This window comes from Oncorhynchus clarkii, chromosome 16 (assembly GCF_045791955.1).
Source record: "Oncorhynchus clarkii lewisi isolate Uvic-CL-2024 chromosome 16, UVic_Ocla_1.0, whole genome shotgun sequence".
In the NCBI taxonomy this organism is placed as follows: domain Eukaryota; kingdom Metazoa; phylum Chordata; class Actinopteri; order Salmoniformes; family Salmonidae; genus Oncorhynchus; species Oncorhynchus clarkii.
The window spans coordinates 50,188,870-50,216,431 of record NC_092162.1 but is presented as its reverse complement, the minus strand read 5'-3'; the positions used below and the strand labels follow the sequence as shown (position 1 = coordinate 50,216,431).

The 27,562-nt window shown below is 43.0% G+C and overlaps 1 protein-coding gene across 5 annotated transcripts in view; it reads right to left on the bottom strand.

Annotated features, from left to right (window-relative positions):
- LOC139368643 (guanine nucleotide-binding protein G(I)/G(S)/G(T) subunit beta-1-like) overlaps positions 1–27,562 on the bottom strand; it is a 54,993-nt gene that overhangs the window by 7,936 nt on the left and 19,495 nt on the right. Inside the window, exons 1-10 of one of the 5 annotated variants that reach the window (XM_071107769.1) lie at positions 21,567–21,652; positions 19,502–19,608; positions 14,443–14,481; positions 13,863–13,969; positions 9,525–9,588; positions 8,531–8,693; positions 5,381–5,447; positions 4,982–5,183; positions 4,265–4,481; positions 2,872–2,987 (exon numbers count right to left, since the gene is read on the bottom strand). In XM_071107769.1, the coding sequence (XP_070963870.1) occupies positions 2,881–2,987; positions 4,265–4,481; positions 4,982–5,183; positions 5,381–5,447; positions 8,531–8,693; positions 9,525–9,588; positions 13,863–13,969; positions 14,443–14,481; positions 19,502–19,558 (1,023 nt within the window). In that variant the 5' untranslated portion in view covers positions 19,559–19,608; positions 21,567–21,652 and the 3' untranslated portion in view covers positions 2,872–2,880. Of the gene's footprint in view, positions 1–667; positions 1,173–2,871; positions 2,988–4,264; positions 4,482–4,981; positions 5,184–5,380; positions 5,448–8,530; positions 8,694–9,524; positions 9,589–13,862; positions 13,970–14,442; positions 14,482–19,501; positions 19,609–20,199; positions 20,287–21,566; positions 21,653–27,562 lie in introns of those variants that run through there. The other 4 variants (XM_071107770.1, XM_071107768.1, XM_071107771.1 and 1 more) reach the window with 4 other exon arrangements.

Sequence of the window (27,562 nt, the reverse complement as noted above, 5' to 3'; positions counted from 1 at the left end):
CACCCATTAAGTGAGTGCAGCATCAAAAGGACCTTGTGTATGCAAGGAGCCAAGGTAAGTTGCTAGCTAACAAACTTCTTATAAAAAAAACGATCAATCTTCACATAATCACTAGTTAACTACACATGGTTGATGATATTACTAGGTTAACTAGCTTGTTTTGCGTTGCATATAATCAATCAATTATTTAAACCAAATTGAACATGTTTCATTAATTATTTGAGACTAAATTGATATGTTAAAATAAGTGTTCATTGTTCATTCAGTATTGCTGTAATTGTTGTTACAAAAATATATATAAAAAATTAATCAATCTTCCGATTAATCGGTATTGGCTTTTTTTGGTCCTCCAATAATCCTAAGCCTCTAGTCCCTACCCTAAACCTTGACCCTTACCTTGACAACTTTAAATTTAAATTGAGTTGGGACGTCCCAAGGATCCCGGATGGCACGGACCCAATTGAATCTCAGCATACGTAGTACAAGCAACCCAAATGAGGAAGACGTTGGTGGATGTATTGGGCTCCCGAGTGGCTCAGCGGTCTAATTCACTGAATCTCAGTGCTAGAGGCGTCACTACAGACCCTGGTTCGATTCCAGGCTGTATCACAACCGGAGAATATCTTAACAGACTTGCCTGGTTAAATATATATCACACACACATACATACATTCACTAAAAGCTTTTATTAAAAGTATGAAGGACCACAGTTGTACAGGACAAACATAGGTACAGTAAGCGGTTATAGAATTGACATTTTTACAAGAGTCAACTGATTGTGACTCAATGTTGTTGCTAGCAAATCCCATGACCAGTTATCAAAACTCAACTTCGCCTCGATATAACAGAGCTGACATTTCCTCAGCCTATCTTCATCCAAGTTAAACTGGTACATGGTTCCCTATAGAGAAACCTATTTTATCCATCAACTGACAGACTGCATTCTCAGAATGCATTCCCACTTTATGAAGTGCAACTACATGGCATCTTTACTTGTTGGTGTTACATGTGAATACACAGTAACTCATTTGAAACCACAGGCTACTTGTCCAGTTTACATTCAGTATAATTATAGTTTCATATAGCGTATCTGCATAGTGTTCAGCGGAGTAATTATCTCATTCTGGTTACTGACATAGCTGTACAGGAACTAGATGGCATTTATAGAGGAACTATAGGACATAATGAAACAATCAGGAGAAACAGAGCAAGTACAAATACATTAGTATTCAACTCAACCATGCATTCATGCCTTACTTTACGGTGTCTATGTTACTGTAAATCATATTGAGATGCTTATATGCACTGAAGTTAAAGTCCCCCTCCAGATATTTTGCAACCTTTCCAGTTGAAAAATTATATCCAGAGTAGAACCACAGCAATATACACATATTACATTTAAAGGGATACTTGGCAATGAAGCCCTTTATTTACTTCACCTGAGTCAGATTAACTTGTGGATACAGTTGTCTTTGCGTGCAGTTTGAAGGAAGTTCCTAACTAGCACCAGCTCAATTTTTAACGTTAGCGCAGACTAGAAGTCTATGGATATCTGCTAGCATGCTAGCATATACCCATTAACTTCCAGTCATTGAGCTAATGCTAGTTAGCATTGGCTAGCGAAACTACCTCTAACTTCCTTCATACTGGACACCGAGACATACACTACATTACCAAATGTATGTGGACACCTTCGAGGAGTTGGTCCCCCCTTTGCTGCTATAACAGCCTCCACTCTTCTGGGAAGGGTTTCCACTAGATGTTGGAACATTGCTTCGGGGACTTGTATCTATTCAGCCACTAGAGCATTAGTGAGGCCGGGCACTGATTTTGGGCGATTAGGCCTGGCTCGCAGTCAGTGTTCCAATTCATCCCAAAGGTGTTCGATGGGGTTAAAGTCAGGGCTCTGTGCAGGCCAGTCAAGTTCTTCCACACCAAACTTGACAAATAATTTCTGTATGGACCTCACTTTGTGCACAGGGGGCATTGTCATGCTGAAACAAGAAAGGGTCTTCCCACGAAGTTGGAAGCACAGAAATTTCATAGAATGTCATTGTATGCTGTAGTGTTGATTTCTAGTCACTGGAACTTAAGGGCCTAGCCCGAACCATAAACAGCCCGAGAACATTATTCCTCCTCCACCAAACTTTACAGTTGGCACTAGGCAGATGGTGACACGTGATTAATCACTACAGAGAACGTGATGTCACTTCTCCAGAGTCCAATGGCGGTGAGCTTTACACCACTCCAGCCGACGCTTGGCATTGCGCATGGTGATCTTAGGCTTGTGGTGCGGCTGCTTGGCCATGGAAACCCATTTCATGAAGCTCCCGACAAACAGTTACAGTGCTGACGTTGCTTCCAGAGGCAGTTTGGAACTCGGTAGTGTGTTGCAACGGAGGACAGACGTTCTGTTAGCTTGTGTGGCCTACCACTTCGCGGCTGAGCCCTTGTTACTCCTAGTCATTTCCACTTCACAATAACAGCACCTACAGTTGACCAGGGAAGCTCTAGCAGGGCAGAAATTTGACATGCTGACTTGATGGAAAGGTGGCATCCTACAAAGATGCCACATTGAAAGTCACTGAGCTCTTCAGTATGGGCCATTCTGTCAATGTTTGTCTATGGAGATTGCATGGCTGTGTGCTTGATTTTATATACCTGTCAGCAATGGGTGTGGCTGAAAGAGCAAATTCCACTAATTTGAAGGGGTGTCCACATACTTTCGTATATAGAGTGTACATAAAAAAATACCGAAGTATCCCTTTAAGCATCAATAAATAAATGTGGAGCAAATCAGCAATATATCTTAGAGTGCCATGGCATGTCGGGCACACTTGTGGTGGAAGGGCGGCTACGCTGTGCAGTTACCTTCAGACTCTAGTTCCAGATCTTGAGGAAGCTGTCCCAGGACCCTGTTGACACGGCCATGCCGTCATCAGTTACACCCAAGCAGCTGACACGGTTGTCATGTCCAGCCAGCACACCTAGGGACAGAGCAGGGTCAGCGGTTAGAAGTCAGGCCATGATATATCACAACACACTTAGCCAACGCCACTCTATAAAAGATTCCATTAAAGACGTGGCTGTGTACCAGTTCTATTCTGTTGTATATCGGTAAACTCAGTTACTAGAAAATGTTGCTAGTACAAGTGTGTGTGTGTGTGTGTGTGTGTGTGGCAGACCCATCCCATCTCTTATCCAGACCACATATGTAATCAATAGAACTGAGCAATTCATGCCTCTGTGGGACCAGATCAACTGCTGGAGCAAGCAAAACAGCAGGGGCTTCATCCACAAACCCTGCTGCTGTACAAACTAGCCTTCACTTGTACAATGGCTGTCATGGATTTAACAATGAAAACTCCCTCTAGCCAATGCTTACATCAGTCCTATGCTTTTGAATCGATGACAGGAAGTCTAAGTGCTCAATTCTGGAAAAGGGTGGATAATTGGGAATTCTCCTGTTCAATCTGCTTTATATATTGTCTAGTAATGCTGCATGTATGAAGTATCCCTGCTGTGCTTGAGGAACTAGCCTGGCTACAAAACTGATCAATTGCGTGGCTGCAGACAGTACCACCGATGTGCTCAACTAAAGTAACCCTGCTGTCATCTGATACCTATTGAACCCCAGTAATTTCTGTACCACAGAGACCACTAGGTGCTCTAAATCAATGTCCCTCGGGGACTCCCCACATCTAGTCCATTTCAACCCACCCCCCCTCCACCAGCCCTTGCTCCACTAGCTACATTCCCCCCTGTTCCACTACAGGGAGCTGTACGGGCCTACAGCATTTTGGCTGATGACGTCAAATATATGTGTACAGCCTTCGCAATAACATCAGGAACCTAGCTTGACAACTGTACTGTACTCCACTGTACTGTCGTCATCATGGTGGCCTCAAAGTATGATTTAATTTTTTTAATTAAATTTATTTTACCTTTATTTAACTTGGCAAGTCAGTTAAGAACAAATTCTTATTTTCAATGACGGCCTAGGAACTGCCTTGTTCAGGGGCAGAACGACAGATTTGTACCTTGTCAGCGCGGGGATTTGAACTTGCAACCTTTCGGTTACTAGTCCAACGCTCTAACCACTAGGCTTACGCTGCCGCCCCAATGATGAGGTGGCCCATAGATTTAGGGTCAGTTATTAAACATCCCCCCCCCCAACCATTAAGGTTTGGGAGTACTGTGCTCTGATCCTAGATCTGTGATTTGGGTGTTTTTTAAAAACCCCTCACACCCGCCCGCTGGTCACCTGCACGGTCGGCCTTGAGGCTATCCCACACGTTGCAGTTGAAGTCGTCGTAGCCGGCAAGCAGCAGGCGGCCGCTCTTGGAGAACGCCACTGAGGTGATGCCACAGATGATGTTGTCATGGGAGTAGACCATCAGCTCCTGGTCGGCGCGCAGGTCAAAGAGCCTGCAGGTTGCGTCGTCTGAGCCCGTGGCAAAGGCGTTACCATTGGGGAAGAACTGGGAGGGACGGGAAAGAGGGGAGAGGGAGATAAAGAGAGGGGGAGATGGTATGAGGTTAGGTCTGTTATCTTCCTCATCGCTCTACGTACGGTGTATGTCTGTGTAATGAGCTAGTGCATAATGGTTGCCATGGCATTATCAAGGTGGGTGCTACACATTGGTATTGACTTCACCCTTTCATAATGTAAAGTGCTTGGTATTGACCAAGTGACCATCCATACAAAATACACAAGGGACAATAGATACAGATGCAGCATGTCCACATTCACGCTTCTACACGTATCACAGAATCCACCCTTAAGCATGCTAGTGTATATACAATGTCCGTATTGAAGTCTATGTCTGAATGCAAAAGAAAACCGCTGACGTGGTAGGCCTTCTGACGGAAAGCTAGTGACAAAAGATACTGACGCCGTAGGTTAGAGTGTGCGGCTCCATTTTGAATGGAAGTGTAGCTACACAGGTTGACCGGTGGTCGGATCGTGTGATTGGCTTACGCAGATGGCATTAATGTCCGACTCGTGCCCGGTGAAGGTTTGTCGGCACATTCCTTCTCTGATGTCCCAGAGCTTGGCGGAAGCGTCACACGCCCCGGACACAAACAGCTGCGTGTCGGGCGCAAGCGACAGGCTCATGACATCGCCAGTGTGGCCGGCGAACGTGGTCGTCTGCATGCCCGTCTCAATGTCCCAGAGAGCACTGGGGGAAGGAGAGGCAGGGAGAAAAATAAAAAGTTTGAGGCGTTTGGAGTGACTGTTTTTCCACCATACTCTTGGGATGCATTCAGATATTCGCCGTTGCGTTTAACCTCAATTTTAACAAACAGTGTAGAGCTGGCATATCCACTCAATGAACATGGGAAGGGGGAGGCAGGCAGGCACAGTTCCCACACTCACCATGAGGTATCTCCAGAGCTGGTGACGATCTTGGTGTCATCCACGAAGCGACAGCAGGACAGGTAACCTGGAGGCCACAGCAGAATTAAGTCAGTCATCAGACATGATTTGATTTGAGACAGTCAGCACTGAGAAGCAGTCACAAAACAGGGGAAATGGTTTAAAGATACAAGGAGGAACTACATTACAGGCCTTGACCCAGTATGTACGTTATATAGGCCTTACCACCAAAAGGGTACAATATAAATGAAGACTATAGGAAATGAACGTGCGCAAGTACAACAGAACCCACTCAATAACACAAACATAACTTTTCACAGTGAGCTGACAGACATGGGTCCTGTCATGTGAGACTAAAATCACAGTGGTATTGAAAGCATTCAAGACTTCCAAGGCACTGGTTAATAAATAAAACATATTGTGCATAAACAATACCCGTCTTGTAAAGTGGTGGTTAACCATGGTCTATCATGTGTCACAGGTGAGCTAGCTGTGTGTGTTTGCATGTACAGCGCCTTTAGAAAATACTCGCACCCCTCGACTTTTACCACATTGTGTTGTTACAGCCCGAATTTAAAATGGATTATATTTAGATATGGGGTAGGCCAGGGACAACAAATAATGTCAAAGTGGAATTAAGTTTGTCAACATTTTTACAAATCAATTAAAAATGAAAACACTGAAATGTTTTGAGTCAATAAGTATTCAACCCCGTTGTCATGGCAAGTCTAAATACAGTGTATTCAGAAAGCATTCAGACCCCTTCACCTTTTCCACATTTTGTTACTTTACAGCCTTATTCTAAAATGGATTATATAAATGTTTTATGATCAACACACAACACCCGATAATGACAAAGCGAAAACAGGTTAAGAAAAAACCCTGAAATACCTTATTTACATAAGTATTCAGACCCTTTGCTATGAGACTCGAAATTGAGCTCCGGTGCAACCTGTTTCCATTGATCAACCTTGAGACGTTTAAACAACTTGGAGTCCACCTGTGGTAAATTCAATTGATTGGACATGATCTAGAAAGGCACACGTGCCTATTTAAGGCCCCACAGTTGACAGTGCATGTCAGAGGAAAAACCAAGCCATGAGGTCGAAGGAATTGTCCGTAGAGCTCCGAGACAGTATATTGTCGAGGCACAGATCTGAGGGAGGGTAGCAAAACATTTATGCAGTATTTAAGGTCCAAGAAAACAGTGGAATCGATCATTCTTAAATGGAAGAAGTTTGGAACAACCATGACTCTTTCTAGAGCTGGCTGCCCAGCAAAACTGGGCAATAGGGGGAGAAGGGCATTGGTCACAGAGGGGACCAAGAACCCGATGGTCACTCCGACAGAGCTCCAGAGTTCCTCTGTGGAGATGGGAGAACCTTCCAGAAGGACAACCATCCCTGCAGCACTTCACCAATCAGGCCATTATGGTAGAGTGGCAAGACAGAAGCCACTCCTCAGTAAAAAGGCAGGACAGCACGCTTGGCGTTTCCCAAAACGCACCTAAATACTCTGACCATGAGAAATACGATTCTCAGGTCTGATGAAACCAAGCTTGAACCCTTTGGCCTGAATGCAAATCGTCACATCTGTAGGAAATCTGGCACAACCCCTACGGCGAAGCATGGTGGTGGCAGCATCATGCTGTTGGGATGTTTTTCAGCGGCAGGGACTGCGAGACTAGTCAGGATCGAGGGAATGCGTAACGTAGCAAAGTACAGAGATCCTTGAAGTCCTGAGCTCTTTGGAGCAGGACCTCAGACTGGGGCGAAGGTTCACCTTCCAACAGGACAACAACCCTAAGCACACAGCCAAGACAAGGCAAGAGTGGCTTAGGGACATGTCTCTGAATGTCCTCGAATGGCCCAGCAAGAACCCGGACTTGAACTTGATCGAACATCTCTGGAGACCTAAAAATAGCTGTGCAGCGATTCTCCCCATCCAACCTGACAGAGCTTGAGAGGATCTGCAGAGAAGAATGGGAGAAACTCCCAAAATACAGGTGTGTCAAGTTCGAAGCATCATACCCAAGAGAACTCGAGGTTTTAATCACTGCCAAAAGTGCTTCAACAAAGTACTGAGTAAAGGGTCTGAATACTTATGTAAATCAGTTTTAGATTTTTTTTAATACATTTGCAAAAATGTCTAAAATAGTTGTTTGACTGGTCATTATGGTGTATTGTGTGTAGATTGATGAGGGAAAAAACTATTTAATCAGTTTTAGAATAAGGCTGTAACGTAACCAAATTTGGAAAAGGGGACTGAATACTTTCCAAATGCACTAAGTTTAGGAGTAAAAATGTGCTTAACAAGTCACATAAGTTTCATGGACTCACTGTGTGCAATAAGTGTTTAACATGATTTTTTAATGACTACCTCATCTCTGTACCTCACATATACAATTGTCTGTAAGGCCCCGCAGTCGAGCAGTGAATTTAAAACAGATTCACCAAAGACCAGGGAGGTTCTCCAATGCCTCGCAAAGGACATCTATTGGAAGATAAGTTAAAAATATATATTTTTTTTAAAGCAGACATTGAATTTCCCTTTGAGCATTGTGTATCAATACACCCAGTCAAAGGCGTACTTCCTAACTCAGTTGCCAGAGAGGAAGGAACACCGCTCAGGGATTTCAACAAGAGGCCAATTGCAGTGCAATTGTGTCCGATTACAATTTTGACTTAAATCTACTTGAAAACCTATGGCAAGACCTGAAAATGGATGTCTAGCAATGATCAACAACCAATTTAACAGATCTTGCAGAATTTTGAACATAATAATAGGCAAATACTGCACAATCCAGGTGTGGAAAAGGCAACGACTTACCCAGAAAGACTAACAGCTGTAAACATTGCCAAAAGGTGCTTCTACAAAAAGTGTGAATACTTTTGTAAATTAGATTTTTTTTCTTCAATAAATTAGAACATTTCTGTAAAAATATGTTTTCACTATGGGTTATTGCGTGTAGATGGGTGAGGGAAAAATATATATACATTTGAACCATTTTGAACACAGGCTGTATCAACAATGTGGACTAAATCAAGGGGTATGAATACTTTGTAGGCTGTGCGTGCACACACACACACACACACACACACACACACACCACACAGGTAGCCTTGTGGAAACTAGGGGTGACTATCGTACCTGTGTGTCCGGCCAGCTCACGGCTGACACGCACGTTCCCCTCGCGGGTCTTGAGGTTGTAGATGGAGCAGACGTTGTCCAGGCCTCCGCAGGCCACGTAGTTCCCAGAGGGGGCGTAAGCGCAAGTCATCACCCAGGAGGAGCGCAGCGGGATGGCGTGGACCTGAGGGAGACCAGGCGGGCAGAGAGTTAGAGGGAGCATGGCTCTGGGACTGATTGACTCCTGCAAGGACCACATTTACTAGGTAGCCAAGCTTATATCATACACTACATGACCCAAAGTATGTGGACACCTGCTCGAACATCTCAATCCAAAATCATTGGCATTAATATGGAGCTGGTCCCCCCCTTTGCTGCTATAACAGCCTCCACTCTTCTGGGAAGGCTTTCCACTAGATGTTGGAACATTGCTGCGAGGACTTGCTTCCATTCAGCCACAAGAACATTATAGTGAGGTCAGGCACTGATGTTGAGCGATTAGGCCTGGCTCGCAGTGGGCGTTCTAATTGACCCCAAAGTTGTTTGATGGGATTGAGGTCAGGGTTCTATGCAGGCCAGTCAGGTTCTTCCACACCGATCACGACAAGCCATTTCTGTACGGACCTCACTTTGTACACGGGGGCATTGTCATACTGAATAACTAACATGTTGGAAACATGGCACCCTATGGTGGTGCAGCACTGAAAGTCACAGAGCTCTTCAGTAAGGCCATTCTACTGCCAATGTTTTTCTATGATGTTTGCATGGCTGTGTGCTCAATTTTTATACACCAGTCAGCAACGGGTGTAGCTGAAATAGCCTAATCCACTAATTTGTAGGTGTGTCCACATACTTTTGTATATATAGAGTATGTCACATATACTGGATATCATCCTATGTCACAGTCATGAAACAAATGGTGGAAAACTTCAATTTTTTTGTCTTTAGGTTAAAAAGAAAATGCATTCAAATGTGATAGATTCCTTTTAATTCTTCAAGATGTGGCCAGCCTTACCTTGTTTGTGGTGTAGCTATCCCAAATAATGAGTTTACCATCCTGGGAGGCACTGACTAAAAGCCTATGGGGAAAAAGGAGAGCAATGATTAAACCAGCGAACATAGGGAGGAACCATGTGTTGCATTTTAGGGGCGGTGTGGTTTCCAGGCGCTTTCATGGCCGGGGAGCATCTTGCTGGGCGAATCAAAAACAGTGTCGCCACAGAAGCCAGCACCCGATGCACAGAGGTTGGGGCACATTGGCTCCCTTTGGACCTGCTCAGCTTATGCAAATCCTACCTACCTGAGGCGCACAGTAATAAACACATGCTAACACACACACACTAACACACCCACCACTGTACTCTACAACATCCCCATCATCATAATAGGACATGGCAACTTTGTAAACAATTCATTTTGACCCGGCACTTATTTGAAACTGGAATTTATTTGCTGAAATCTGGGATGTTGCCTGGGTATTAAAGGGACCGGGCGGCTATTTGAGAGAGTGCATTTAATTGAAGTTATACGGTGTAAAAATGTATTAACGCCTATATTATGGATGTGGTGGGTGTCAAAATGCAAGAGGGTTAAAAAAGAGAAAGCTGCTAGCTTTAGCTCTGGCAGTAATTAGAGTCATACACTTCCTGTCTATGTGGTTAGAAATCATGTGCTGTTAGTGGAGGCCTCAGAAATCCATCTTACATCTTATGTAACAGTGACAACACAGCCTTCGTGAACCTCCGGTACACTTGCCTTACAACTCTTGCACACTAAACTGTTGACTGCTTGTCGAAGTAGCGCGTTTGGGGGGAGATTATGTTAATGTCTAAAATAATTAAGCTCGTGTGGATTTATTTTTTTGCTTTTGGGAGGGTTGTGAAAGAATGTTGACTTTGAACCAAGTTGTGTGTGTCAGTGTCCACTCTGTTTCTCCAGAGAGTGAGTAAAATGCTTAACGGAGATTGCAGCGCATTATCTAACCTTTTAAACACACCTGCAATAAAAGCAGGAGTGGAAAACATTAACTAGCTCTCTTCTGCTAGCTTAGCCCCGGTCCGTTCACTTGTATTTACTTATTACACATTGGCATTTGGATTACTTCTGCTTTTCCATTAGGCTACCGCATCTCGACGCAGATGGAGGCATTCCAAGTGACTGTTGAGGCTTTGTTGTGAATGAAAAACAAACAAATGGAATCAGAGATGTACCTTGTTGACGGCGTTTGACAAATACTAAATATTGTCTGCTGCGTTGCACAACCTGAAAGGCAGCAGTTAAAACTCACTGTCCAAGATAATCCTGGTAGTAGGTAACTGGAAATGAGATGGTTTGGTGATTGACAGACTGTCTCGTTGAGGGTCATCATTGATGGGGTTGGGTGAGAGACTGGGACTCTCGCTTTAGAAGGTGTTCCTCTTCACTAAGTCTATGGTTTATAAATCTATGGTGTAAACCTGAAGGAGTCCTGGGCTCATATTCATAAACCCTCACAGAGTAGGAGTGCTGACTTAGGATCAGTTTGGCCTTTTCAGACCAATGAAACGTACAATGAAAACAATAACGGACACGTTGACCTGATCCTAGATCAGCACTCCCACTCTGACAAACACATTGGGCACAATTCAGACTTAGGAAATGTACGCCTTTGCTACGTACTTCTCAGTAGTTCGTATTCAGACTTACCTTATACAGGTGTGTAACAGGTTTTACAAGCGTGGTTCCCTTGTGTGTGCTGAATAAATGTAATTAAAACTCTGAAAACCCTCCCACTTGCTGGCCAACAGATTTTCTCTTGGAGTTTGCATTAAATAGGGTTTTCAGTACATTTATCTTAAAGGAAAACTCTATTTTGGTATTTGTTTCATTAGTCCGCTGTTGACATAAGCAAAACATTTTGGGACTGTCAGCACTCAAGTTTAAAGATACTATATGTAACTTTCAAAATACAGAAATCATCCCTGTATGATGTGTTTTGAAATCATCCCTGTACGATTTCTGTATTTTGAAAGTTACACATTACTTCTGACTAGTAATACATTTCTTTTAGAAACATTACAAGGCTTGCGCATCTGTTTTTTCTGTGTTTTGTTGGTGTAATTTTAGAGGGGGATAAATATTTTGTCTGGTAAAAAAACATCAGTGGCTGGTAGATTTAAAAAAAACTACCTGACACAAAGGGGAAAGTGTACAAAGAAAAAAAGTTATGCCCTGTCTAATATGATCCACTATTGTTAGCGACCCTCAGGAACAACTACACGGACATCACAGAGGAAAGGTAAAGACTATAAATTGAAGGAAACGAACACTAAAATGACAGTTATAAATGTATTGCTGACGGTGGCTTCGGATAGGCCTACATGTCATGTTACGATTTTCAGTTTGATTCCATATGACACATTCATCCATAGGGATCATAAAAGTAAAATCTAAAAGAATTGCTGTGTATATTTACAATTCCGTTCTAACAGACTACTTACTTAGCTATTTCTTATCAATTTATAAATTACAGTGCACGGAGATTATCGGAAAAAATAAAGTAGACACGCTTTAAACTTGGAACCACAGGTTCGCGCGACCTTATTTATGGTTTTGTCACGCGTAAAGGTGGTAGAATTATTAGGGCATTAAGTCAAGGTCAGATCACGGCGTATCTGTAGACACATCTCCACCCCCCAACGAACAGCAGGTGAATAGCATACTATTCTCATGCTTAAATTCAATGTCAGAATACGCATTGAGAGAAAAATGCATAAAAAAAGGAAATTACATTCCATTTACGCATGCGAGTCGGAATCCCCCCCTTTATAAACTGAGTCAATTAAATGAGAGCCACAGGGCACGGGGCTATAAATAGCAGTGGGAGGAACACAGACCATGTGTATGAATAGCACCCGACTCCGGGTCAATACTTATTTTCATTATGCCTTCTCTTTGGACAGTTGCACTTCGCTACAGGTAGACTAATTAGATTATTTAACCCACCAAAGTAAAGACAAACATTAGGGCTGGCACAATTACCGTATAACTGACGGTCATGAAAAATGTGTGTGTGGAACGAACAGCCAACTGGGCATTTGTGAGGTTGAGTCCGTTTCTGCCATAACATGGACTCTTAAACAACGTGAAACTTTCCCTTGTTACTCCTTGCTGAAATAAGCAAATGAGTCTTCTGTTGCCTGGGCAATGCCCCCGACAACGCAGCAGCAGCAGCACAGAACGAGAATGAATAGAATAGGTCTGGGTACCTCTAACCCTGGCAATTTCACTGGTAAACTCATGGGTACACTCGCAATGGCTGCCTGGTATTGTGATGCAATACTTTTCATGGTAATGTCGAATGTTAATTTCAATGATGTGAATCATGCAATGGATTATTATTATTTTTTTGCAATGTCAGTTGAGTCAACAAATCACAGCAAATATTTTACTTTCTGCTTTGCTCCTATGGGTACACTTGCAATGACCGCCAGTCCACCCATTATGCAATCATTGACTTGAATGAGAATCCCGTTCTACTCATTATATTTCTATGGCAGCACATGCAGTCAGGAGAGGAGGAGAAACTGTGCGTACATTTTTATTTTTTGCTATTCTGTTATTACGGTGAATTACCATCATCCAAAATTACATGACAGTCACAGCCATAATACACATTAATATGAAATGGAGGGATGACTGTTGGGGACTAATTATTTTAATAATTTTTCTGTTGCATCATTGTGAGCTCACCGGTTAAGAATGGTCTATTCTTTTAATTAGGGTGGGGCGATAAAAATGAATCGGAGCAACAAAGCGAGATGACAAAGCAGTTTGGTGTGTGTGGGGTGTGGCATCTCTGCGGAGCGAAGCGGCACATCTGCGGTATTGTAATTAGTTGGCTGGTTACTGAGGTGAGGTGAAAGCTGCAGGACTGGGCTGGGGGCTCCTAGGACGCCCCCCTATGCTCAGGAACACGGGAGTCACCAGCACTGACTGGCACTCAGGGAAGAGTAGCCAGCAACACCACGTACAAAAGACGACTCCATTTTGAATGTTTTCCCTACCCACATATCCCACCCCTTACACACACAATGATACCGGCACAAACATGCGACACAAACATAGAAGCGCACACAAAAACACACCTGTGACCATATTCAGAGGTGACTGTAGAGTACGCACACAAAAACACATGTAAGTTAACTTTTTTCTACAAAAACACACCATTACAGATGGGGGGGTTTTTTGGGGGTGGGGGGAGAGAAGCCATCTTATATGGGAAAACTACACAAGACAACCTTTTATGGTCACTTCCTGGATTTGGGGGGGGGGGCTATTTAGTTAATGACAGAAAGTGGCTAAATAAGATTACCTCGAGTCAGTGCCCCAGTGCATGGCATAGATTTTTGCCAGATGCCCCCTCAGTGTCCGTCTAGTGCGCATCTGAATTCGGCCAATTGGGTCGATGTTTGCTGTGATCTGAAGGGAAAGGGGGGGGGGGGGAAACAATCAATGACCATGACACAATAGGCTGTGCATCTCCATGGGAAATGGGGATGCCCTTTACTAGGTTCTCTACTGTGAAACCATTGCCTTTCCTTATCAGCTCCCATGATGTTGCATTTACAGAAATATAGAGTGGGTGCTGCTGCTTCCAGGATTTGTTGGCTGGATGACACATACGGAGCCAAGCGAGAGCAGTCTCTATTCTTGTGAGCTATCTCTGCTGCTAGTTAAGCTCAGCCTTTGAACTGTAGACTCATTGAACTCCAGTGCATCTCGCCTATCGCAATTTAACCATTACTCAGCTTTGACAAAACGTTTAACATGACACGTTACCTGTATCCTGAATAATGAAGTTGACTTCAGTGGTTCCCCATCCCTGTGTCTGAACTGCACTCTAAGGGATCTGTTTGTTTCAACAGAGTGATGAAGGTGGAAAGGGGTCTTACCTGAGACAGGGTAGCATCCGCACACGCTTTCCTGGCATCCTGGAGGTTAAAAAAGAAAAAAAAAGTGATTTAATTTTCAAAAAACTAAATAGCCAAGTCTTAATTTTATCCGACAAACGCTTTTGATAATGTAACAATATCTATAAAAAAAATCTGCCTCAATAATCGAAGTGGTGAGCCAATAATTTCAGTGATCACGGAGACAATTACCATTCCCACTGACCGGATAAACATTACCACTTACTAACACTACACAACCAAAAGTATGTGGCCACCTGCTCGATGAACATCTCAATCCAAAATCATGTGGAGTTGGTCCCCCCTTTGACGGAATAACATTCTCCACTCTAATGGGAAGGCTTTCCACTAGATGTTGAAACATTGCTGCGAGGACAAGCTTCCATTCAGCCACAAGAGCATTAGTGAGGTCAGGCACTGATGTTGAGTGATTAGGCCTGGTTCGCAGTGGGCGTTCTAATTCACCCCAAAGTTGTTGGGTTGAGGTCAGGGCTCTGTGCAGGCCAGTCAGGTTCTTCCACACTGATCGACAAACCATTTCCGTATGCACCTCGCTTGGTGCACAGGGGCAATGTCATGTGAAACAGGAAAGGGCCTTCCCTAAACTGTTGCCACAAAGTTGGAAGCACAGAATCATCTAGAATGTAATTTCATGCTATAGTGTTAAGACTTCCGTTCACTGAAACTAAGGGGCCTAGCCCAAACCATGAAAAACAGCCCCAGACCATTATTCCTCCTCCATCAAACTTTACAGTTGGCATTATGCAGTCGGGCAGGTAGCATTCTCCTGGCAGTTGCCAAACCCTGATGTGTCCGTTGGACTGCCAGATGGTGAAGTGTGATTCATCACGGCAGAAAACGTGTTTCCCCTGCTCAGAGTCCAATGGCAGCGAGCTTTATACCACTTCAGCCGACGCTTGGCATTGCGCATGGTGATCTCAGGATGGTGTGCGGCTGCTAAGCCATGAAAACTAATTTCATGAGACGCCCGACAAACAGTTATTGTGCTGACGTTGCTTCCAGAGGCAGTTTGGAACACCTGTAGTGAGTGTTGCAACCGAGGGAAGATTTTTAGGTGCTACATGCTTCAGCACTTAACGGTCCCGTTCCGTGAGCTTGTGCGGACTACCACTTCGCGGCTGAGATGTTGCTCCTTGAGACTTTTCCACTTCACAATAACAGCACTTACAGTTGCCCGAGGAAGCTCTAGCAGGGCAGACATTTGACAAACTGACTTGTTGGAAAAGTGGAACCCTATGACGGTATTGCATTGAAAGTCACTGAGCTCTTCAGTAAGGCCATTCTACTGCCAATGTTTGTCTACGGAGATTGCATGGCTGTGTGCTCAAAAGTATACACCTGTCAGCAACGGGTATGTCCACATACCTTTGAATATACAGTGTCTTCGGAAAGTACTCAGACTCCGACTTTTCCCACATTTAGGTTACCTCCTTATTCTTACATGGATTAAATATTTTTTCCAGTAATCTACACAGTACCCCATAATAACAGAACAAAAACAGGATTAGATTATTGAAACAAATATAAACTATTTACCTAACTATTCAGACCCTTTGCTATGAGACTAGAAATTGAGCTCAGGTGCATCCTTTTTCCCACTGATCATCCTGGAGATTTTTCTACAACTTGGAAGTCCACCAGTGGTAAATTCAATTGATGGAACATGATTTGGAAAGGCACACACCTGTCTATAGAAGGTCCCACAGCTGGCAGTGCATGTCAGAGAAAAACCCAAACCATGAGGTCGAAGAAACCTGGAACCATCCCTACAGTGAAGCATGGTGGTGGCAGCATCATGCTGTGGGAATGTTTCCTGCAGCAGGGACTGGGAGACTGGTCAGGATTGAGGCAAAGATGACCGTAGCAAAGTACAGAGAACTCCTTTATGAAAACCTGCTCCAAAGAGTTCAGGACCTCAGACTGGGGCGAAGGTTCACCTTCCAACAGGACAACAACCCTAAGCACACAGCCAAGACAATCCAGGAGTGGCTTCTGGACAAGCCTCTGAATGTCCTTGAGGGGCCCAGCCAGAGCCTTGAACCCGATCGAACATCTCTGGAGAGACCTGAAAATAGCTGTGCAGCGTGAAGTTTAATATAAATTTGCACAAATTTGTAAAAACCTGTTTATTTTTTGTCATTACGGGGTATTGTGTGTAAATTGATGAGGGGGAAAAAACTATTGAATCCATTTTAGAATAAGGTTGTCATCTAAAGAAAAAAGTGGAACAATGGGTCTGTAGTGTACCTCCAACTCCACCTACTTAGGCTCAGTTTTGACTAATCCCATTTAATATATATAATAATATATATATAATATATATACCCGTATCAAACAAATCTAATCTGTTCCCTAAACCATTTCCTTTCAAGTCAAGATAAATGTGAACGGTCAGATTATTGTGCCAATAGATGTGCTAGTTGCTCAATCCATAGGACACAAAATCGGCACGCTAAACCTATACAGACAAACTGTTTTTTAATCATTGCAGTAGCACACTGACACTAAACAATCAAGCTATAGACATTGTACAAAACATTGAGATCACCATCCTAATATTGAGTTGCATGCATCCCTCCCCCTTCTGCCCTCCGAACAGCCTAAATCTGTTGGGGTATGGACTATACAAGGTGTCGAAAGCGTTCGTTCCACAGGGATGCTGGCCCATGTTGACTCCAAAGTTGTCCTTCTTGATACACACAAGAAATTGCTGAGTGTGCAAAACGCAGCAGCGTTGCAGTCCGACACAAGCCGGTGTGCCTGGCACCTACTACCATACCCCGTTCAAAGGCACTTCAATCTTTTGTCTTGCACATTCCCCCTCTGAATGGCACACAGACACAATCCATGTATCAATTGTATCCAGGCTTAAAAATCCTTCTATAACCTGTCTCCTCCCCTTTATCTACATAGACTTAAGTGGATTTAACAAGTGACATCAATAAGGGATCATAGCTTCCACCTGGATTCTCCTGGTCATTCTGTGTCATGGAAAGAGCAGGTGCTCATGTTTTGTACACTTAGTGTACAAAAGAACACTAGCTAGCTAAAGGCTACATATTTCAAGCTATTGCATGATTCACGAGACACACAAAACAGAAAAGCACCTCAAGGATACAAACATGGAACACTTGAACAGACCACGCTCAGCAAACATTTACATAAATCTCAGGAACATACTATACATTAGAGGTCGAACGATTAATCGGAATGGCCGATTAATTAGGGCCGATTTCAAGTTTTCATAACAATCGGAAATCGGTATTTTTAGGCGCCGATTTGTAAAAAAAAAAAAAAACATTCTTATTTTCAATGACGGCCTAGGAACGGTGGGTTAACTGCCTCGTTCAGGGGCAGAAAGACAGATTTTCACCTTGTCAGCTCGGGGGATCCAATCTTACAACCTTACAGTTAACTAGTCCAATGCAATAACGACATGCCTCTCTCTCGTTGCACTCCACAAGGAGACTGCCTGTTACGCAAATGCAGTAAGCCAAGGTAAGTTGCTAGCTAGCGTAAACTTATCTTATAAAAAACTATCAATCACTAGTTAACTACACATGGTTGATGATATTACTAGATATTATCTAGCGTGTCCTGTGTTGCATATAATCTGACTGAGCATACAAGTATCTAAGTATCTGACTGAGCGGTGGTAGGCAGAAGCAGGCGCGTAAACATTCATTCAAACAGCACTTTCGTGCGTTTTGCCAGCAGTTCTTCGTTGTGCGTCAAGCATTGTGCTGTTTATGACTTCAAACCTATCAACTCCCGAGATGAGGCTGGGTTCTCTAGAAAGGGTTGCGATTCTGTGATTCACAGTGAGTTTGTGTCACACCAGCCTCATCTCGGGAGTTGATAGGTTTGAATAATGACAATTACAACAATACTGAACTAACACTTATAGCTCATGCTACAATATATACATATATATATTTTAAATAAATCGGCCGATTAATCGGTATCGGCTTTTTTGGACCTCCAATAATCGGTATCGGCATTGAAAAATCATAATCGGTCGACCTCTACTACACATTCCTCCAACTTGTTCAACAAACTCACTGTTAAATCTACCCACAGCACACTACCCAAATCTAGATATATACACACACGCTAAATCTGTGTTTGCATTGTTGTATCTTTGAATCCTAGTGGGATAAGGAAAAAGGCAGGGAGGTTAGAGCTAAGCCAAACATACTACAGCCTCAAACACAGCTCTAACTAAATTAGTATTCTAATTCCTTATTCTTTGATCAAACATGCATAGTGCTGTCATCACTCAGTATGGAAGGTGGGGCCAATCGCATGAGAAAAGCAAGGAAGGTGGGGCACAAGTCCCTGTGAGTTTAACTTTATGTTCATTCGGCTGAATTAGGATACACTATGAAAACAATGTGAGTTTGACACGGTTTGACAATATTGCAATACTATTTTTGCACTAGTTGACTGTTCCTGCACCAAAACTCCAGACCTCTTCCTTCATAGGTTGTTCACCATCTGCATTTTAAATAGGAATTTGTTTACGGCACTTTTATTTTCCATGAATGATCTAGACGTATTTCCTCAAGGCTCTATTGCCCCTTTGCAGCAGACATAGTGAGCATTGGACCATGGAACTGCAATAAAACCACAGTACTGAATCGCAAAAATACATGTAGAATTGTAAGAGTCGCAATAGATATATATATCAAAACTGACAACTAATCACAAATTAAACCGTTCTCACTTTTGCCATCCAGCTTGCTACTAGTATCTTGCAGAGAGATTTCACAGCAGCTAGCGAGTTATGAGAGAATTGGCTGTGACTAAAATAGGTGCAGGAGTAGTTATAGTTTGAAGCATTTTAAAGTGCAGAAATTTTAAATCGTATTGTTCAACTGAGAACAATGTTTTTGTTAGACTTTCGGGACAGCTGGTGAATTGTAGTTCCCTCTAGTGGTGCCATGTAAAATCACTGCACAGACATTCCCAATGCATTTATGAGAAGAAAGCAGGGAGAGGACGATTGTGGAGGACATACTCTGATCTGGTTCTTGAGCTGCTCGGCCTCCTGGCGTAGCTGGTCCAGTTCGCTCATTTTCCTCTGCTAATGGTGTGCCTCGCTCCGCCGCCGGGACTCCTGCTGATCTGAAGGGCAAGAAAGAGGGACAAACTCAACACCTTGGTCACACACCGTTTCTCCTATTAGCAATTAGATGTGACTCACCAGACCAGGGTTCAAACTGTATTTGAAATCTGATAAAGTCCTAAAAAGTTCAAACCCAGCCCAACTCCAGGCAAGCTCATGCTCTCTGAACCCAGGTCTGGTACACACAGGTAGCTCAATGAACAGCTGTTACAGGGGCCCTAACAAGGCCATCAGCTCAAAGTGACGGTCCAAATCCCTGAGACAGGCTCAATATGCTTGAGACGCAATTCCTGAAAGAGCAAGGACAAGTTCAGAGAAAGTAAGGTTGAATGTTCCAGAGACCATGTTATGGTAAGCTGCTATTTCTAAATAGTAGCCTTTAGATGTTCAAGCTAATACCTTAGTGCTGTGAAAGATAGGAGAAACTGAAGCGGTGTTCATGTAACATCCAAGAAAATAACTGCAGAGAAGAAATTGTTCACCATTTGGACTCAGCAAACACGAGCTTCAGTAAAATACACAGCAAAGCATATTCCTGCTCAGAATCACACAACATCCCTCTGAAAGATCCATAAGGCACACAAACTCACTGTGAATCACAGAATCACAACCCTTTCTAGAGAACCCAAGATGTGTCCTTGCCAGCCTGAAACGGTTACCTAGCAACAGGATTCTGCAGCTAGTTTGTGCTAAAGATCACTTTTTTTTTTTAATTATGCAAAATCTCTCCCCCTCTCTATACACTGGCCAACCCAAGGCAAACATCTGGTACTTGGCGGCCGGTAGGCATTCCTGGACAACTGAGGCTAAATTAAAATCCATTGGCGGAAATCCATTCAGTCTGCGAAACCCTTGAGAACATACCCCTCCTTTGGCTTGCCGAACGGAGAGTGCTGGAGCGTGAAACGAGAGAAGCCGAGTGGGTTCTGTGAGTTAGTTCTAGCCCAGAGGTGCTCAGGTGAGAAGGGCAGGCACTAGTGCAGCGCTCAGATGCTCTGGCCCTGGTCAGTGGGCTCAGAACTCTCCTTCCAATGTCATCCCTGTAATCCTGGGACACAGTTGATTCAGCTCCTCCAGCTAAATCCGGTTAAGACAAAACCTGCTGATGATCCTAAAAGCAGTGGCTATCCCGCTGACCCCAATCCTTTGGTCAACGGGCTTATCCCTGACACATTCTCTGGAGAAAGAACAGGAAATACAAAAACAAACGTATAGGCTAATTAGTGTAGGTACAAATGCTGCAAGTTGAAAGTTCTGCATATTGACTGTCTGGGTTGAAGATCATTATTGGCTGATGAAGACTGCTAAGCACTAATGCTACCACGAGCACTACGCAACAATGCTCATCTTACATTTCTACCAAACGGTTCACAAAAATAAAAGAGCTCATTGTCAATATCAACCAGTTGCCATTGATTTTTACAAGACAAATTGTGGTCTTTTGTGTTCGTACATTGACAGGCTTCCTTCCGGCTTTACGAGTCACAGGTTTGACTTCGATATGGGTAAATGAATTCAGCCAATGGAGGAAATTGCTGGCAATCTCCAATGTTCGTAGGTAATAGATATAAAGTAGAGCATTTCTTTAAACTTTTGTGCAAACCATTACATCCACCTTTGTCATTAACAACTCACAGTTAAAGAAACACTTGTCTAAACACTACTAATATCCACATTTCTGAATTGTATGTAGACCACCGGTACTCAAATTCTAATTGAGAAGGTCCGGTCACACAAAAACTTCCTAGGTGGCAAATGTCTGGATAGATATTATAATTCATCGGCGTTGTAACAAACTCCCACCACGCGACCCAAGCAACACCAACCGTAATTATTTATTTTTTTTGGTGGTGGGGTCTAGGTTCGGATCTGGACTGCGGTCCACCTATTGAGTATTGCTGGTGTAGACTATCACAGTTGTACAAAACATTTACCATCCTGTCTGGATTTTCCTTACCTCCCTTTCGCTCTGTCTTTTCCGTACAGGTCGTGGGTCCTAAGAGCTTGGAGACCTTCTGAATGACAAGACCTTTTCCTTTAAACACCTGACATCTCATCAGCTACCTGCCACCTGATTGGCCCGTGGGGCTAACTACGTCTGATTCTAAGCAATGCGACTTAGCCCCATAATCTTGTTGATAAAAATGTGTCATGGTAATATCTCTAATTCTTCTAGTCTTTTCCTTGACGAGAGCCTTGGTGTCAGAGCCAGTTAGCAGGACCTGCGTGTGGCCTATTCACAGAACCAATGCTATACAGACAAGGACCTTCAAACTCTACATAAAAACCTGTCTCTATTTTAACTAAATACACTTACAAGAAACAGTGGAGTGTGTAGTAGGGCCTACTGTGAATATTCTAAACTACATGATGCCTTGAATAGGCTTAGGGATATCTAGGCTGTAGTAATTGGACCATATTGGATGCTGGTGGACAAAATACATTTGTAAATCCTCTTACAGTAGTCCAATAAATGCAAACAAAGTGCCGTTAATATTCAAATTGAGATGGAATAAGTACCAGCAAAATTAGTCAAACTGATAGCAATTAACCCAACCATGGTGGCAGAAATATGAGTGGGGCTCTATAAATGTCGGCAGAAGTGGAATTTGTTTGGCGCACCAAACAATTAAGGCAACAGGGATCTTGATCCAGAAGGGGATTGAATGTATCTGCTGTAACCAAGAATCTTATCCACTTAGCTAGCAAACCAAATGCATAGCTGGAGCCCTGAGCTAGATTTGACACATCTTAGATTTCTTATAGTTATACTTAACTTCTAGTTATAAGCAGTAAGCATAGCACATACCACCGCAGCCCCAGCGAGGCAGGGGTGCCACCAACCCCAAAATAATACATTATTTTTGGTATTGAAAAACTACGTAGGTATTTCAAAATACCCCGGTATATCGCCCAAGCCTAATTCAGGAGGGGATTTTTCTGTTCCGGTGATGGGAGTGTGTTGAAACATCTGGCAGCCCCACTGATAGTGTGTCTCTACACTGCTGCCTTCACTCTCAGCCGGCTATTTTTAGAGAGGTGGAGGACGAGGGAAGCAGACTTCACATTTTCCAGCCAGTCCTATCAGTTCCATCATCTCAAGCACACGCAGTGACAAGGGGAGAGGGAAGTGAAATTAGACTGCACCAGAGCTTTAAAGACATTTCTTCCTATAAAGCAAAACAACATTTAGTTCTGTATCAAGCCCTGACTTCACATTGTACGGCCATTTGACATAGGGAAGCCTAAAAACCTTAAACCGCTGAGGAATGCCTTCATTTTCAAAAGCATCTAGTAGCAATTGATTACTTCCATAGTATAACAGCTTTAGATTTGATCAGAGTAAAAGTGAACAGACATTATTAGGCCTCCTTTTCAATCACATTATTGGCTCAGAGACAAAGCAGTCAAATGAATTGATCTTTCAGAACCCAATTCCTCCTACCCCCGATATGCATGTTAACATTATTCATATTAACAATACCATTAAAACAGACCTAGATTTATTCTAAATGGACAAATTAATCAGAACCCGTACACATGAAAAGGTGGCAGGAAATTGTTAAGCCAGTAACCAAAAGGCCGCTGGTTAGATTCCCGAGCGGACGAGGTGGGGGGAAAATCTGCCGGTGTGCCCCTGAGCTAGGCACTTAAACCTAAATGCCCTTGTAAGTCGCTCTGGATATGAGTGTCTGCTAAAATAACATAAAAACAAGGCTCGACTCAACATGAATTGATGTGGGAGGTTGGTGGGCTATTGTGGTGTAAACCGCAGAGGGGCGGGAAGAAGGGGGAAGCTCCTCCCCATGGCATGAGGTAAAGGACTGAGGCAGGCCGGGCGGGTAGGCAGGGAGATGTTCTAGTGCACAGGAAGATACAGGGAAGGGAGGTGAAGGACAGAGACAGATTAACCTAATGAGAGTGAACAAGCAGAGGACGATAGGGAGGAGAGCGGCTAATTAACCCCTTGGTGAAGGGGAACAGGGTGTGGTAACCTTCAAGGCATTAAGAGCCCGGTGGAGCAGACGCACACACCCAGTCACCTTGCTGCTGCTGGGAGCCTCTTAACTTCGCAGCCTAAGAGATCGGTGCTACTACAGATGAGCCACACACTGTGGCCATTCACTTAACCCAAAACCAACCATGACATAACTCCAGTTGCCTTGCAGTCATTGACTCCAAAGTTTATCTTGGCATACATCGTTTATTACAGACAAACAGAGATTCAACCAAATGCTCATAAATAAGTTACGCGGACATAGCCAATGATTTCTATGGGCTTGTTCTCAACTAGCCTATCTGGTTAAATAAAAAGGTGAAATAACATTTCAGTGAATTTCAATTTCAGGGTTTGAAAGCTTTGCGCTCACCTGATATGGATCAATTCAAGACATGGCTGTCCAAAAATATTTTCTCTTGTTGAGTTAATCGCATCGTTCTCTAAATAATTACTATTAATTGCAATTCCATGGAAAATATTATACATTGGTTGTAGTCAATGTATTTTGATTGTAGGGGAACAAAAACTGTATTCTAAGAAAATAACAAAATTAGCTAGGTCTGATATAAAATACCATAGCCACAACTATTAGATCTAGCCTACGCTACTTCTTATCCATGTTTTTCAACAAACTAGAATTGGTTCTGTTCTGGTTAAAATCATTGTAGGAAATCTAGACCGAAAGGTTGCAAGTTCAAATCCCCAAGCTGACAAGGTACATATCTGTCGTTCTGCCCCTGAACAGGCAGTTAACCCACTGTTCCTAGGCCATCATTGAAAATAAGAACTTGTTCTTAACCTGTTGCGTCTACCAAACCCGGATCCGGGATTCTATTTACAGACCTAAGCTCATTACCATAACGCAACGTTAACTATTCATGAAAATCGCAAATGAAATGAAATAAATATGCCATCTCTCAAGCTTAGCCTTTTGTAAACAACACTGTCATCTCAGATTTTCAAAATATGCTTCTCAACCATAGGAAAACAATAATTTGTGTAAAAGTGGCTAGCTAGCGTAGCATTTAGCGTTAGCATTAGCGTTAGCATCCAGCACGCAAGATTTCAACAAAAACATAAAAGCCTTCAAATAAAATAATTTACCTTTGAAGAACTTCAGATGTTTTCAATGAGGAGACTCAGTTAGATAGCAGATGCTCAGTTTTTCCAAAAAAGATTCTTTGTGAATTCGAAATAGCTCCGTTTTCTACATCACATTTGGCTACCAAAAAAAAAAAATGAAAATTCAGTCCTTAAAACGCGAACTTTTTTCCAAATTAACTCCATAATATTGACTGAAAACATGGCAAACGTTGTTTAGAATCAATCCTCAAGGTGTTTTTCACATATCTCTTCAATGATATATCGTTCGTGGAAGCATGGTTTCTCCCCTCAATCAAATGGAAAAGTACAAGCAGCTGGCGTTTGCGCACCGAATTCCGCGCAGGACACCAGGCGGACACTTGGAAAATGTAGTCTCTTATGGTCAATCTTCCAATGATATGCCTACAAATACGTCACAATGCTGCTAACACCTTGGGGGAACGACAGAAAGTGTAGGCTCATTCCTTGCGCAATCACAGCCATATAAGGAGACAATGGAAAACAGAGCTTCAGAGATTCTGCTCATTTCCTGGTTGACGCATCATCTTGGTTTCGCCTGTAGAATGAGTTCTGGGGCACTTACAGACAATATCTTTGCAGATTCTGAAACTTCAGAGTGTTTTCTTTCAAAAACTGTCAAGAATATGCATAGTCGAGCATCTTTTCGTGACAAAATATCGCGCTTAAAACGGGAACGTTTTTTATCCAAAAATGAAATAGCGCCCCTAGAGATCAAAGAGGTTAACTGACTTGCCTGGTTAAATAAAGGTTCATTTTAAAAAAAAAAATTTTTTTTTTTTTAATTCAGCCATGGCACTCTAAACATTTTTGTTTGGTTAGCTAGCCAACATTAGCTTACCCGGCTAGCTACTTCAGCAAAAATTGTATTACTGTTACCTAAAGAAAAGCATGAGCAAGTGTTTGTTTGAACTTTCTATAAGTTTCCCTTCAAAGTTGTTGCTCGTAACTGTGCGCATAGTGGATGGTTTCAACACCAATAGAGACAGACTGCTCTACAGCTGGTGAGACCACAGAGAGTGCCCGGTGTTGCGCTCAAAAAGAAGGGTGCGGATGCACAGACACTTGGGTGAAAAGAATGTAAGTTGAAAAAATGAACTGTGTAAAAAAGGTAACTATAGTCAACACGTTAACCTTTTTTATTTAACTAGGCAAAGTCAGTTAAGAACAAATTCTTATTTTCAATGATGACCTACACCGGCCAAACCCGGACGACGCTGGGCCAATGGGACTCCCAATCACGTCCGGTTGTGATAAAGCCTGGATTCGAACCAGGGTGCCTGTAGTGACACCTCTAAACACTGAGATAGATGCAGTGCCTTACGACTGCTGTGCCACTCGGGAGCCCCCAATTCCAGAGTAACACGGTGTTACCCAGATAATAAAACTAAGGTGTGTTCTCTAAATACAGGAAATGTCTCTGAAAACAGACAGAGCCTGCGCATGTTTCAGCACAAGTACGCCTGATACCATGGACACTTCGCATGAGGCTCTGACAACCAACCATTGATTTTTTCACTTGCCTATTTCAGCCATGAGGACATTATAATGACTTCACTGCCTCTGGGGTTAAAAAAAATAATAATCTCATGACTGAAAATCAATCTCAGAAGGATTATCTCAGGCCAAGTTAACCTCCCCTTTCATGTAAGAAAGTTATGACCATGCTTTTAGGGAAAGATGATAATTTTGTATTAAACTGAGTTTGACCAATTCCAGTCCCGTTTCTTTGGGAGTTCAGGGTCCTCCCCAGTATAATTTTTATGTAGAAGGACTGAGAAGCTCAGGTGTGGTGACTTTTAAAAGGACATTCTACAAAAAAATAAAATGCTGACACCATCTAAAACAATTTCCACCTCCGGAAATAAGCCCAATAACACGGTGGTAAAAGTTTTAGAAATTATTTTAACATTTTAATGTACATTCTCCGTTTCCACAATCTGGTTTCCGAGCTGTCATGGGTGCACCTCAGCCACGCTAAAGGTCCTAAACGATGTCATAACCACCATCGATAAAAGACAATACTGTGCAGCTGTATTCATCGACCTGGCCAGGCTTTCGACTCTGTCAATCACCACATTCTGATCGGCAGACTCAACAGCCTTGGTTTCTCAAATGACTGCCTTGCCTGGTTCACCAACTACTTCTCAGACAGAGTTCAGTGTGTCAAATCGGAGGGCCTGTTGTCCAGACCTCTGGCAGTCTATGGGGGTGCCAAAGGGTTCAATTCTCTGGCCTACTCTATTCTCTCTCTCTGTGTGTGTGTGTGTGTGTGTGTGTGTGTGTACACACACATCAATGATGTCGCTCTTGCTGCTGGTCATTCTCTGATCCACCTTTACGCAGACACTATTCTGTATACTTCTGGCCCTTTGGGCACTGTTAACTAACCTCCAAATGAGCTTCAATGTCATACAACTCTCCTTCTGTGGCCTCCAACTGCTTTTAAATGCTAGTAAAATGAAATGCTTGCTCTTCAACTGATTGCTGCTAGCACCCGCCCGCCTAGCATCACTACTCTGGACGGTTCTGACTTGTGGCGAATATGTGGACAACTACAAATACCTAGGTGTCTGGTTAGACTGTAAACTCTCCTTCCAGACTCACATTAAGCATCTCCAATCCAAAATTAAATCTAGAATTGGCTTCCTATTTCACAACAAAGCATCCTTCACTCATGCTGCTAAACATACCTCCAACCCTCTACTCTAGCAAATTGGAAAGAGTCTATCACGGTGCCATCCGTTTTGTCACCAAAGCCCCATATACTACCCACCACTGCGACCTGTATGCTCTTGTTGGCTGGCCCTCGCTTCATATTATGTCACCAA